The sequence below is a fragment of the Ruditapes philippinarum genome, unplaced genomic scaffold (genome assembly GCF_026571515.1).
Source record: "Ruditapes philippinarum isolate M1 unplaced genomic scaffold, ASM2657151v2 ctg1584_1_1_1_1, whole genome shotgun sequence".
NCBI classification, from domain to species: domain Eukaryota; kingdom Metazoa; phylum Mollusca; class Bivalvia; order Venerida; family Veneridae; genus Ruditapes; species Ruditapes philippinarum.
In genome coordinates this window covers 263613-277539 of record NW_026864517.1, presented here as the reverse complement: position 1 = coordinate 277539, position 13927 = coordinate 263613, and the positions used below count along the sequence as shown (strand labels likewise).

The 13927-nt window shown below is 33.6% G+C and overlaps 1 protein-coding gene across 1 annotated transcript; it reads right to left on the bottom strand.

Moving 5' to 3' along the window:
- Positions 1-391: 391 nt before the first annotated feature.
- Positions 392-13664, bottom strand: LOC132725880 (uncharacterized). The gene is made up of 10 exons (XM_060711072.1): positions 12973-13664; positions 12131-12348; positions 11709-11876; positions 11083-11472; positions 10089-10177; positions 9594-9740; positions 9060-9226; positions 6679-6869; positions 6147-6354; positions 392-2875 (listed from the first exon to the last, which is right to left on the bottom strand). The coding sequence occupies exons 1-10, from the start codon at positions 13589-13591 to the stop codon at positions 1179-1181; spliced, it is 3894 nt and encodes a 1297-aa protein (XP_060567055.1). The 5' UTR covers positions 13592-13664; the 3' UTR covers positions 392-1178.
- Between the last annotated feature and the right edge of the window lie 263 nt (positions 13665-13927).

The following is a 13927-nucleotide window of genomic DNA, read 5'->3' as shown; positions in this document are numbered from 1 at the left end:
CCCCGCTAATCTGCACAACGCATGCGCACTTGAATTGAGAAATTGTTGGCGCAGGCCTTGGTTTTGTTGTAGGGAAGAATAAATATTTTGAGAAGCGCATACTTGTCTTTTTACAGACCCCTCTACCCCAGGTCCAGAACTCACAGCAGAGTCAGCTCAGAGTTTAATTCACATTGCTCTGTAACTCTGTGAAATTCGAGGACGAATTTCAATATAGCAGGGGAGTATGTCACGGTTCAGAACTGTTCACTATATAGGGGAGAAGATTTGTAAGGGGCCGGATAGCTCAGTCGGTAGAGCCGCGGTACGGTATTCCGAGGGTCCCGGGTTCGAGTCCCGGTCAGGCTGCACATTTGTCTCACCCTGTGACATTTAAAAACCAAATAACGTATATTTTGTGTTCATTTCTTTAATATTGAAATTAGTGCATCATAATCATAAACAGAACACTTGTATATACAATTATCATATATGAAAGTAAGTAGTGCATAATAAAAGTTTTAGAAAATTAATATCTGGAGTTGTTATGAATCCTTTTCCTTGATTGATAAATATGTATAGATATATTTACGATACATATGTCGTACATACTTTTATACTGTAAAATTATATTTCAGAGTTTACATATATACCATTGAACACATGTGCATTATACAAACAGAATCTTATAATTACATAATGTTATAGTTTTTAACATGCTTTTTGTACAACCTTTATGATGAAAGCAGAAGACATGTTGAGATTATTAAACAATAGAAATTAATGGCATATTCTTCATAAATAAAATATGCAATTTTTACAAAGTGTACATGGTGAGCACGTATTTCTCTGTCTAAAACTATCTATAAACGAATTATCAAATCATTCTTTCCAAAATAAAATATATAAAAATCCATTTACATGTTATAAAACCAAACTCCGACTCAATTACATGTACAACATGAAAAGCAATGGGTGAAATAATAATATAAATGATATGGTCTACTTCGTCGCTATGTTTAAATTAAATCTAAAATGTTTGTAAACATTTTCATATTTCTTCGGTTACTGCAGCCGTTAAGTCAGGTGAAATAATGTTGTGGATTATATGCCTCGTCTGATTTTGAAGGAAAGCACTTGAATAATAAAGATTATATTTTTTTGTAATATCATACTCCTCGAACCATTGCAATTGAACTTCAAATTGAACTTGAATCAAGTTCAAAAGTGTTACTTCCAGAGTCGGTCCTTTTTCTCCTGAAAAAGTACACAATTCCTGCAGTTACCATGACAAGAAGAATGATGATTCCCCCAATAGTCAAGGGTATAAACAACGGAAATGTATCATCAGTATCATCGTAAGCTTCCAATGATGTAGTTGTGTTTTCCTTTTGCACATCTGTTAAATTGCTCGGGTCAGAGGGCTTTGTTGACATCGGGGTTTCTGTCGTGAGAGGACTTGTTCTTCTCGTGGAATTGCCATCAATGCCCTCCTCTGTAATACTTATATGGATATTTATAGATGAAGATCTGGTTGGTATACCATCATCTTTTACGACCAACTCCACAACAAAAGTTCCAGTTGATATAATTCTGGCATTTAGTACTACTGCTACAGAGTCCAGGGTGATCTGTTGAATTGCGAACAGGTTGTCACTATTGTTCTTTAATTCAAACATAACATTATCATCATCATTATCATAGGCGGTAACATGTACTATGTTAGACCCCACCTTTATTGCATTTGTCATGTTCACATTGTATGATGATGCACTGATATGCGGAGCGTTATTATTTTTCGGACCATATGTCAATAAATAAATAATTTCTTTTCCATTCAGATCTTCGTCTTCATTTTCTGATTGCACAAAATCAAACAAATGAAGAAAAAACTTGTCAAAAATATGTGTTGTCTGCCATACATTTTTTTCTAGTAATATAATTCTCCCAGACTGGGTAACGACATTGAGCAATTCTTCACTGGTACTAAGTTGTCTAGTAAATGTATTTTCTATTCGTGCATAGAACCACATAACCTCTTTTACACTTACGGTTAGATTAACTTGTTTGTAAACTTTCATTGATGGATTTGTATATGTTTTCCATTTAATATCGGTCACATTTGCTTTTGAAACTTGTGATACTGAAGAACCATTTGCACTGTCGTATAGCATATCAGGAAAACTATCTTGGTCCGGGAAACTATTTACAAGAAAATCATCTAAACCATCGTCCGCATCAGAAAACTGTATCCTAACTAAATGCACGAGATCATGGTATTCTAATCTATCAATCAATGACAATTGCGGATCTCCCAGAGGATTTATATTTTCAAAAGTTGCACTGTAGTTAAAGAATTTTCCCATAAGTGATGACGTCATGAGCCATCTTGCAGTTTTAGTCTCAAGAGAGTGAATGTCACCAAAGTCGACACTAAGAGATGGCGTTATGGCCTGATTTCCGAGCTGAGCTGCAATTATTCTAAATGACACCAGGAGACCTTTCTCGTTCTCAATTATTTCTGGTTGCCCAGAAGTTAATTTTAAGGCTTTTGCTACACCGTATCCCGAATTCATAACCATTACAGCGAGTGTAAATGGGACAATCGGCTCAATTTCTGGTGTGAGAGCGTCATCTCCACGTACAAACTTTTCATGGAAGTAATGAACGACAAGACTTGGATTCGGTGAAACAGTTATTGTGTCAGGAAGAAGAGACACAGAAAGTTCAGTCCCATCTACAGAATACGATAACTGACCACCAATGTCGTACTCCGTGTCATCCTCGGGGGCAGCGGTACTGTACGGAACGATTAACCATTCGGCAGAGCCAGACAAACCAAGTCCTAGCCTTCCTTCTCCACCAATGCCGCTTATTCCAATCAAGGTTAATTTACCTATAACAAAAAGTTTTTTTTACGATAAAATAGCAGAACATATATCGCATGTAACTTTTTCATTGTGAATTAAATAGCCAGCTGAATGCAAATACAAATCTTGCTATCTTGCTATGATCGGAATGTTGTATCTTTAAACGGTTAATTTGAACCATTTTTAAAGAAATTCTTTCCTGTATTTGTCACATTATATATTCCTCTTAATAAATCTCAAGCAGGGCATCTAATATATACATAGGTAATCCACGTAATTTGCCATAATATTTGTTATTATTACCCCTCACTTTTTTCGTAATGCTAATTTCCCATAAGGCCTCTGGTAGTTATTTTTACTGTTAATGCAAGTGTACCACGTGACTAAGAATTTCATACTGTTACATAGGTAACAGTATTTTTTAACAGTATAAAATCTGGTCACGTGGTCTATTTTCTAAATAAAATGAAATAAAATGGCCGCCATTTTTTCTCGATTCATTCTGATTTCCGATGTTAAAACCAGATAGGACATCAAATTCTTCTCTGGAGTAACTATGACACTCATAAAATTTAGTTGTTTGCACCCTGGTGTGCTTTTCGCGTATAAAATATCTTTTTATTGAATAGTCAAAAGTAAACATCCGTTTTCAAAGGAAGTAATTGCAATGTAAATAATTATGTGTCAAACTGGAACATGCAGACGATTTAAGCATGCAACAAAGAATTATTTTACAATTTTAATCAGTTATGGTGGACAGACATAGGATATCATCGTTATTTTGTCAAAAACCATGCTAAGAATATTCTGGAAACAGAAGGATCAGATTTCACAGATCATAATCGTGTAAATGGGTTAGTGTTTTGTTTTCTAAATAAAACCTAGCTTATTGTTTGTTTATGCTTTGTAGATATCATCACTTGCTTAAAGAATAAAAGAAAAAGAAAACTTCTCAAGTAGGCCTAAAGTACACTTAAAACTTAAAAATCAAGGACAGTTTAGTTATTGTTACTCTTGGTTTATTTTTGTTACAGTTAGATTTAGTTGACAATTTCAGTATTTTTGCTCGGGGTAATAAAATAAATAACACATGGGTTTGTGAGTAACAGTAAAAATTTCATCCCTCGAGAAAATACTGTTACCCTCGGCGTAGTATTTTCCTCGGGATGATATTTTTACTGTTACCCACAAACCCATGTGTTATTTATATACTATTACTAGTTTTTGATAAAGAAGAATAGAGTACTATGGGCCTTTATAATATAGACAATGATTTGGTCGGAAACGATGGCTGCTTAACAAACAAGTATATAGGAATAGAGTGAATTGTAGGCGATAAAGTTTCATAAAAATACCATGATCCATTATGTAGAATGTATATTATTAGGATAGGCAAACTATATGTGAAATTTCAATTATTAATTTGTTATCATGAATAATTGAATGCATTGTTAAATTGAAGTATTCAGGATAAACATAAAATAATCAGTAACATGAAATGTTTGGTGCAATTTTGCGTGTTGCTTTGCAACGTCTTAATTGATGTAAAGGATATACATGTTCATTTAAAAGAAAATAATTTCGTAAAATAATGACTGAACCGAAACATCCTTCTGGTATAAATCTTATCTTTGTAGTGAAGCCTTAAAAGAAAATTAAATTCACAAGCCAGTAGATAATGAGAAACTGACCGGACAATATTTTGTTTCTACAAGTGGGTGCGCATGTGGCTACTGTAGTGTTCTCTTCACTACACTTTTCCTTTTAGTCCACTAAAATATTTTAAATTTGTTTCATAGATATGAATTGACCTATTTGTCTATTTCTGAGTTATTGATTATTTCTTTGAGTTACTTTGATCTTTTTAACTCTTTTTTTACCCCATAATCAATGTCCCCCCACAAGTACAGTCTTTACGTTTATAACACTGACATTCATCAAATAATGTACCCGGAGTGCATGCGAACAGACAAAAGGACAATGAATCGATTATTGCATCCCAGTTGGAGAGCATGAAATATTGTATATAAGTTACATAAGTTATCATGATATTATTCATAAAGCATTCAAGTTCTCAAAATATGAATAAATATCGTAGAACATGAAAAACTTGTGATGTATTTTGAATGTAAAAAATTAATTTTGATTTAGTTCTAAGTACTGCATTATAATAATCTGGAAAAAGGGTCATCGCTAAGAAGGATATAATTTGCAGACTCGGTTTGAGTTTGTACTTGAGGATAATGAAAAAATGCATTATCCCTCACGCCCCCTAGCACCGGCTCATTTTTCAACACTTAATACACTTTAATCAACGATCCCGAAAACCCGGAAAATATATCAACACTGAACTGAAGTACTGCCACACGGCACTTGACACCACCTGCTATTGTGAAGTATAAATATCTGGAAAAAGAGTGACCTTTTGGAAGCATTAAAATTAACAGAATTACATGAAAATTGTGAACTCAGTTTGACTGAGGCTGTACATTTGAAGGATAAAGTAAAATTGCAACATCCCTCACGCATAGATAACAGTTTAAAAAAGCTTCATTTAAAATACTGATAATACTGTCATTTTTTTGAACATTTGAAATATAAACGGCAAAATGTCCCATTCCTTAGTGCCCGAAAGTTAACTTTTGCAAAGCAGAAAAGGAAAAAAAATGTAAAAATGCGTGGCACATTTTTATCTGCCCTTAATAGTTAACACAAATTTACAATGTCTGAAGTGTATACCTTTGATATTTTTTAGAAAAGTTCATTATTCTAGATAAAAAAGGGAAATAATTAAAAGCACAAATGATTGTCAGGAATATCGGCTCCTAAGAAATGCATTTCAAATTAAATTTAGTAAATTAACAATTATTCCAAGTTGAAAGTGAGTATCTTTGATATTGATAGTCTAGAGCAAAAAACAATTTAGCAAAAAAGTAGAAAGCCTTACCAAAATGAATTTCAGGATTAGCTGTCCGTTTTATATGGTGCCATAGTTCGATAGGGACCATGTATACTAAATAAATAATGAAAAATGTACTAAAACGCCAAAGTAAAAATTGAGTCTAACTTTTCAAAAATTAATTCAAGGATTATCAGCCCTCTTTAATACTTATTGACATGTATACCGAACATTGAAGTGCACGGCTTGTTAATACCAATTCACGACAACATTGACCTGAACAAAATGGTAAATCAACGCCGACGCCAGTGAGAGTTTCGTGAATATTGCTTCACTTCTTTCTCCATTTTTATCTTCGAACAGTGGAGCTATTGGAAATCAATGAAAATGAAAATTACCAATAGAAAACTTTTCGTTCTGTAGTTCTTCTGACCCAAACGGTTGTGTTATTTTAATTTCAACTTTAATATTCTCAAGGTCAAATTTCTCCCCATTTTCTATTTCTAATTTTGCCTTGAAAGCGTCTCTTGTAAGAACGAGTTCTTGCTCAATCCTTATCCGCACTCTTGCACAAACACCTTCTTTCTTTCTAGCTTCACTGCTGCTCTGTTAAATTAAGGTTCACATTTTTTTAAAAAATCAGTTTTCCTTTTGCCTTCACACAAAAACTCAAATAAATTAAATTACATTATGATTTAACAATTCTATCCATTTTTAAAGGCATGGTTTGCATATAAATGTGTGCACATTTTCTATTCTATCACAGTAACAAAACTTCAAGTTTATGCTATCTTTATGGAATGTTCCACGCGGCGACAATAAATGTCTTTCATGCTGAGAAATCTTTATAAACTCATTTAAATGTAGCACTTGAAAAAAGACTTTCTAAAAGCCACGTTTTTACACTGTAAATACAGGAGAAAATGTTACCTCTTGTTCCTTTGCTTCACGATAGCTTTTCACCAATTGTCCATATTCATCAAAAACGGAGTCATATCCAAGAGCTTTAGATTTATCATTATCGTAATGAAATTGATCAATACCGGCTTGTAAACGTCTAAAGCTGATCACTTGACCACTGTCCTCGAGTTGTGACAAAGTCCCGTTTTCCCAAGCAGCCACTGTATAATTGCATTAAAAAATAGAATTTTCAAAAAAGGTTTGCAATGCAAATGCATTCAAATTATTTTTAGCAATGATTGATGCAAGCTTTGATAAAGAAACGCTTTTTTTCAAAATAAATGAAATACCTAAAATAATTACACATATCAATTGTGAAACATATAAGTACAAGCAAATTCGTTGAATTTATATCCCCCGCCGAGTACTGGTTATTATTAACACAACAACTGAAGACATAAGGCTTTATTTATATATTAATCATGGCATAAACAGTAATATTCTTTGAACTTGATAAATATTCAGGACAATAACAGAGCCAAAACATTGTGTTAAATAGTAAAAAATCTGGAAATGCCAGTGAGATGTATGCATACTACATAACTAATCAAGGGCCATAAATCTGAGTTATAAGTATCTGACTGAAACAAGGCGACTATATGCATATCTCCTCTTAGTATCACATAAAGTTTCATTGAATTCCAGCCAGTAGTAGCAGAGAAGTAGCGAGGAAACAAATATGTTTCTATATAGATACTGCATAACTAATCAAGGGCCATAACTCTGAGTTAAAGTGTCTGACCCGAACAAGCCGACGGTATGCGCATCTCCTCTTGGTATTGAAGGTTCCCATAAAGTTTCGTTGAATTCCAGCCAGTAGTTGCAGAGAAGTAGTGCGGAAACGATTTTTGCTCTATATGCATACTACATAACTAATCAAGGGCCATAACTCTGAGTTAAAGGGTCTGACCGAAACAAGCCGACGATATGCGCATCTCCTCTTGATATTGATGATTCCCCTAAAAGTTCGTTGAATTCCTGCCAGTAGTTGCAGAGAACTACTCCGGAAACGATTTTTACTCCATATGCATATTTCATAACTAATCAAGGGCCATAACTCTGAGTTAAAGTGTCTGACCCGAACAAGCCGACAATATGCGCATCTCCTCTTGGTATTGAAGGTTCCCATAAAGTTTCGTTGAATTCCAGACAGTAGTTGCAGAGAAGTAGCGCGAAAACGATTTTTACTCCATATGCATACTGCATAACTAATCAAGGGCCATAACTCTGAGTTAAAGTGTCTGACCGGAACAAGCCGACGATATGCGCATCTCCTCTTGATATTGATGATTCCCATAAAGTTTCGTTGATTTCCAGCCAGTAGTTGCAGAGAACTACTCCGGAAACGATATTTACTCTATATGCATACTACATAAGTAATCAAGAGCCATAACTCTGAGTTAAAAGGTCGGACCGGAACAAGCCGACGATATGCGCATCTCCTCTTGATATTGATGATTCCCATAAAGTTTCGTTGCATTCCAGCCAGTAGTTGCAGAGAACTACTCCGGAAACGAAATTCGGACGGACGGATGGACGGACGGACGGACGGAAAGACGGACGGACGGACAACGCCAAAACTATATCCCCCTCCCGATTCCATCGGCGGGGGATAATAACAAGCGACAAGTGTTTTAACAAAACTTTTAGCACACATAAGTATCCCTATATTACTTGCTTATGAGAAAGGCCATAATTTCCCAAATCTTAAATCACCACAAGCAGAGTTTAAGTTTCACTTAAGTACTTGCTATACATTTATTTTGAGTTATGCACATTATACAAAACATTATAAGTATAAGAATACCAAGGACGGTAACTCCTAAATACCAGTAGGCGATAGAGAGTTTCTGTTATTCATGAGATCTACATATTTGTGAATTTTTAAATCTATACATTTGATATCTATATTATGCCCTGCAAAATAAAATACGTATAAGAATAACTTTGAAAAGGGCAAAACCTTTAAGATACACCCTTTAAGAATAGCCATCTTCCCCTTAAGTATTTTTTCGTTTTTTCTCAATGAGATGAAACCACACAACGAAGTTTAGAATTTCTAACTATATTAATGAAGTTTTTTTCTGATGGACGGACACAGAATGACGGACAGACGAACCATGCTGACCAGCGTTTGGCCAAACGACCCCCGTCCAAGACATAACAAGATAATCTGTGCAAATTTTATGTCGGATTAATTGAGATGCTATATTTCATGTGTATGCGGTTTTGATTATATCGTGAATTTCATGCAATTACTGTCTTCTATTATTATATACGAATCGAAGTGTTAGAAGCAGTTTCCTTCAATTAAATAAATAGACTTTAAGTAAGGGAAATAATTATCATACCTGTGTTGTTAAAGCGTTGAATGAATCTGCTCACATTGCCTTTCTTTTCAATTTCGGAGAGGTTATCTATGATAGCAGAATACTCTGTTTCTGATATCATTGCTCCGAGCTGTGTATCATCAGCAGCACCTCTCTTAAATTCGGTATACCATGTATCTTCTAATGTTCTTCAAAATAAAAAAAAAGTTTTATTTCGTATATTAATTCTAATTTCTTAGATCAGTTAATTATAATTTGTAAAATTATTAACACTAACAAACAAAACGTTTGATTATCATCATTAACAAACAAGAAAAATTAGTAATCTCACTTCTGTGACTACCAATTTGTTTCTCAAATTATCGTTGTATGAAGTAAGACTTTAAACATTTGTGATTTGAAATATAAGAAATAATATATTTTGTAAATTATCGAAATGAATTCAGCTCTTATTCAGTTCTATTTTAAACCTTTACGTATTGTTTTGTTTCCAGAAACTAATATAACAACCAATTATTACTTTAATGTTATAAAGCTGGAAGGGAGTCTACATACATGTATCTCGTTCCAAAAATTTCTTGGCCCATATTAAGGAAATTTATTATCGGACCAGACGACTTTATTAAAGCAGTTAATATATCGGAATTGATCTCCCGTCGTTTACGTCCACTAGAACATTTCTCATTTACGTCCATTACGCATCTAAATTCATAACAAATATATGTTAAAAATTATCAAATGTAATTATAATCTATCTCAATGCAAAACAAATACAATTCAAATAATGTATCTTCAAAGGTTTCAATACTGTAACATTACATTGTATTCATTTGGTAGCATAAGTAGTCTAGAGTCAATTTTTATATTTTCTCTATCCTTATTCACATAGAGATATAAAAGGAAATATTCTGCTATAATTATAAAAATTTGACAAACCAATTTTACATACAGCCAATAATTTCAGGAATATGTAAACTTACATTATATAACATGTCGACACTCAAATACCAAAACAAAAATGAGAGCGAAATTATCTATATAACTTTATACCTTGCTGCATTATATAAAGTGCTTATCAACGGGTTGATTCTTGAAACAATACACCCCATAACCGTGTCCGACACAACTATTACAGTAACCTAAAAGGGAAAGAAACTACATGAGAGTTCTCCTTTATACCAGTCTGGTTTAGTGACTTGAGAATTTTAAAGTTTATCAAGAAAGTAACATTAAAATCTGAAACAAAATGAATTATGGTACTTATAGAAAGTATTAACATAAATTTTTTGTTGTTTTCTACATATAACCACAAATGTAACCGGTATAATTCGCGAAAATAATAATACACCCATTGTTTCAATAAAAATAAAATTCACAGTCAATACATTAATACATAATTATCAATACAATGTACATAAAGGGGCGTCCGTGGCCGAGTGGTTAAGGTCGTTGACTTCAAACCACTTGCCCCTCACCGCTGTGGGTTCGAATCCGACAGGGACTTTGGATTCTTTCATGTGAGGAAGCTATCCAGCTAGCTTACGGAACGTCGGTGGTTCTACTCAGGTGCCCGTTCGTGCCTGAAATAATGCACGGAAGGGCACCTGAGGTCTTCCTCCACCAGTAAAGCTGGAACGTCGCGATATGACCTATACTGTGTCGATGTGACGTAAAACCCAAAAAACAAAAAAACAAACAAACAAACAATACATAAGCTTTTACTTTATTTCACAGAAATGAAATTTGGAGCATACGGAAAAATGGTCGATTATTTTTATTGTCTGAAAACATAGACAATAACTGCACGTGGTCTTCTATCGCCCAATTTATAATACCGACTTCAATCTATAAACGGATATGCTCAACTGTATATAAAGATTAATATAATATCTCATGACCTTAGATACTCAACCCAAAGGATCGGTTCCGTCGGGAATGAGACTTGACGAGTTCCAAATGTAACCGATTACCCGAGAAAGGACACCAAAACATTTATGATACAAAAGAACAACTTGTTCGGGAAAAAATACATCAAACTTCTTACAGGAGTTTCAGAATTCCAATTCTTCCCTGCTATAGCGCACCCAGCTGCAGGATGAAATGATAAGATGCAATTTTCTATCAATGTTGATAAACAATCACATGTAAGCGTAGAAGTTCCGACATACCCAACAGACATCAAAGTACCATATGTACCATATGTACCATATGAAGGCCTACCAGTAGAATTCATACGCCCACAAGATGGTTCCGAGTTACCACGTATTAGCCTGATGAGAGCAGATCGTGTCTGCCTGTCTGGGCATTGATAATCGTAAATTAAAAATACATCAACACAAAACGATCCCGATCGCTCTTCTCTTTGATTACGCATTGTTTTGACAGGAACAACAATAGATGTATTAGCAGCTATAATTCCAATCATTTCAACCATCTGTAATATACAACCAAAGAACAATATCAAGAACATATTCATTTTAAATCAATCTTTTATCTGCGGTTTTTCTTCACACCATTTCGAAAGGTCAATTTATATTCACATCAATTGAAAGGTTATCATTCATTTCATGACAATTTCACATGAATTTGTACATGAACAAGAGGAAAATATATATTTGAATATGAATTATTAAGAATATATCTACAGTGCTAATATTTGAATTAACTTACCGAAGTGAAAGTTAGATACGGATGAGACGTTGGAAACGCAAATCTTACATTGTTTGCTTGAACCAGACCATGATTTGTAATAGTAAATTCGATTTCACTCGTTTCCTTTTGCTCCAGAGGTAACGTGTCAATATGAGATGGCTGTACTGTAACAACAGGCATTGGAACCTTGATATTTAAATAAGAAAATACAAATATCATTTACATTTACAAAACCGTCAAACTTTGTTTATATTTTATCGTTTCCATGCTGAGTGTGGTATATAAATCGCCAGATTTTATGTTAGTAACTATTGGATAAAGTTACATTAATTTACTACATAACTATCAGAATCGTAACACAGAATTCAATACACTGTATAAAAAACAACAGTGGACATTTCTTTATTATTTAAGATCTATTAAATTCATAAGGTATTTACATATGTTTCGAAGGTCGATTCCAAAGCAATGGTGTAAACATCTTTAAAAGTTGTTGCTTCAACTGTCCAAGTGTATTTAACAGCAATACGCGGCAGAAAGATTTCATGGTGTGATTTACTGGGGGAGATAAAAATAACAGCTCCGTAAGACGAATGATTTTCTGCCTCAACAAATATCGTGTACTGGTCTTCATAAACATTCTCAAATATTACAACACCTGAAAAATTATTTTGACAATCATTTAGATGCGCTGCTACGCCTTATTTACCTAAAAAGGTGAACATCTAGAAGGAAAAAAGCGTTCAAGACTCATTTACGCCAACCTTAATCTATTAAACGATCTAATGAAAAAACACTGTTAGACATGTTTAAGTATTTGTAAAAAATGAAGATGTCGTAAGGAAATCTTAATTAGTGGAATGTAAAAACGGAGGAGCTTACTTGTAGTTAATTGTTGTATGGAAATTTGCTCCTGACATACAATTACTGTATTTATAAGTTTTCTTTATCTTAAACGATTAAAAATATTGCAATTGTTTTAAAAATCTATCTTTGTCAGTTTTATGTTCCTCTGAAACACAAGTATGCTTGAAACTTATAATATACAAACCGATGGAACAGAAATACCAACGATAAGATAATAACTGTTTTCACAGTATTAGCGAACTGCTTGCTATTTGTTTTGAATGCGAAAATTTAATCAGACATACATTCAATGCATTACGTAAAATTGTTATCCTTTAATCTTTTTAACAAATTAGCATTGTCACAATCAAGTCAATAATTATCAGCTCGATTTATCACATTATCACACCAATGACTTCAAGATGAAAATATTTACCAGTTTCATTTTCTGTTGTTCTTGCTTCCAAAAATTCTCGTCTTGGATTTGAAAGTGTTATTGTTGCATTTGTTACAAGAGGAGATCCGATAGCGAAGTAAGTGTATTCATCTTTCACAGTAAATGTAACATTCGTTGTCTCCGTAGATGATATATAGACTGTGAAGGGCAGTCGACTTGAAGTTGATAAAGAATTAATATAAATATTTCCTGAAATTTCTCCTAATGAGTCACTTCCTCCAATAACAATGGCAATAGATAACAGCGCAGTGTCCTTTGATAAAATATCTGTATAATTTGAATCTGTTAACTTGTGTTTCTCTACCGTGAAAGACACAAGAGAAAATCTGGAGTCCGTTGGAAGACTTACAGATACATTTCTTGCAGAAACTTCTCCTACATTTGTAATGATAACATCTACTATCTTTATTGAACCTGGCATCACATCTACACGAATCAGATTTGGTTTTAATACGAGGATAGGTTTTTTGATATTGAGATTGATGTTTACTCTCATGCTAGTGTAAGTACCTTGACTTGATGTGAACAAAATATACATATATCCTTGGAAAGGTTTTGCATCCCGAATTACCAAATCAAAGGAGATACTGTCATTCATATTGAACTTTTGTATAGAAAATAATGTATTAATGGAATCTCCAGATTTCCTGACGAATGTTCCAGGAGGCCCATCAACCTAATATTACAGATATATTATTTAATGAGCATAATTAAATGATTACTACAAATATGTTCCAGCAAAAACGACATGAAATAAGGAAGAAACACATATGAATGATACTTTTACCTGAACAGTTTTGTTTTAAACATACACTGGAAAGGTTTGAAACTTTTCAACTCTATTCTAAATAAAAATGTCAGTTTATAAATGTCTTTACACTGTTGGTTATAAAACCACATCATTATGCTGAGATAATAATTTACATTTTTGGGT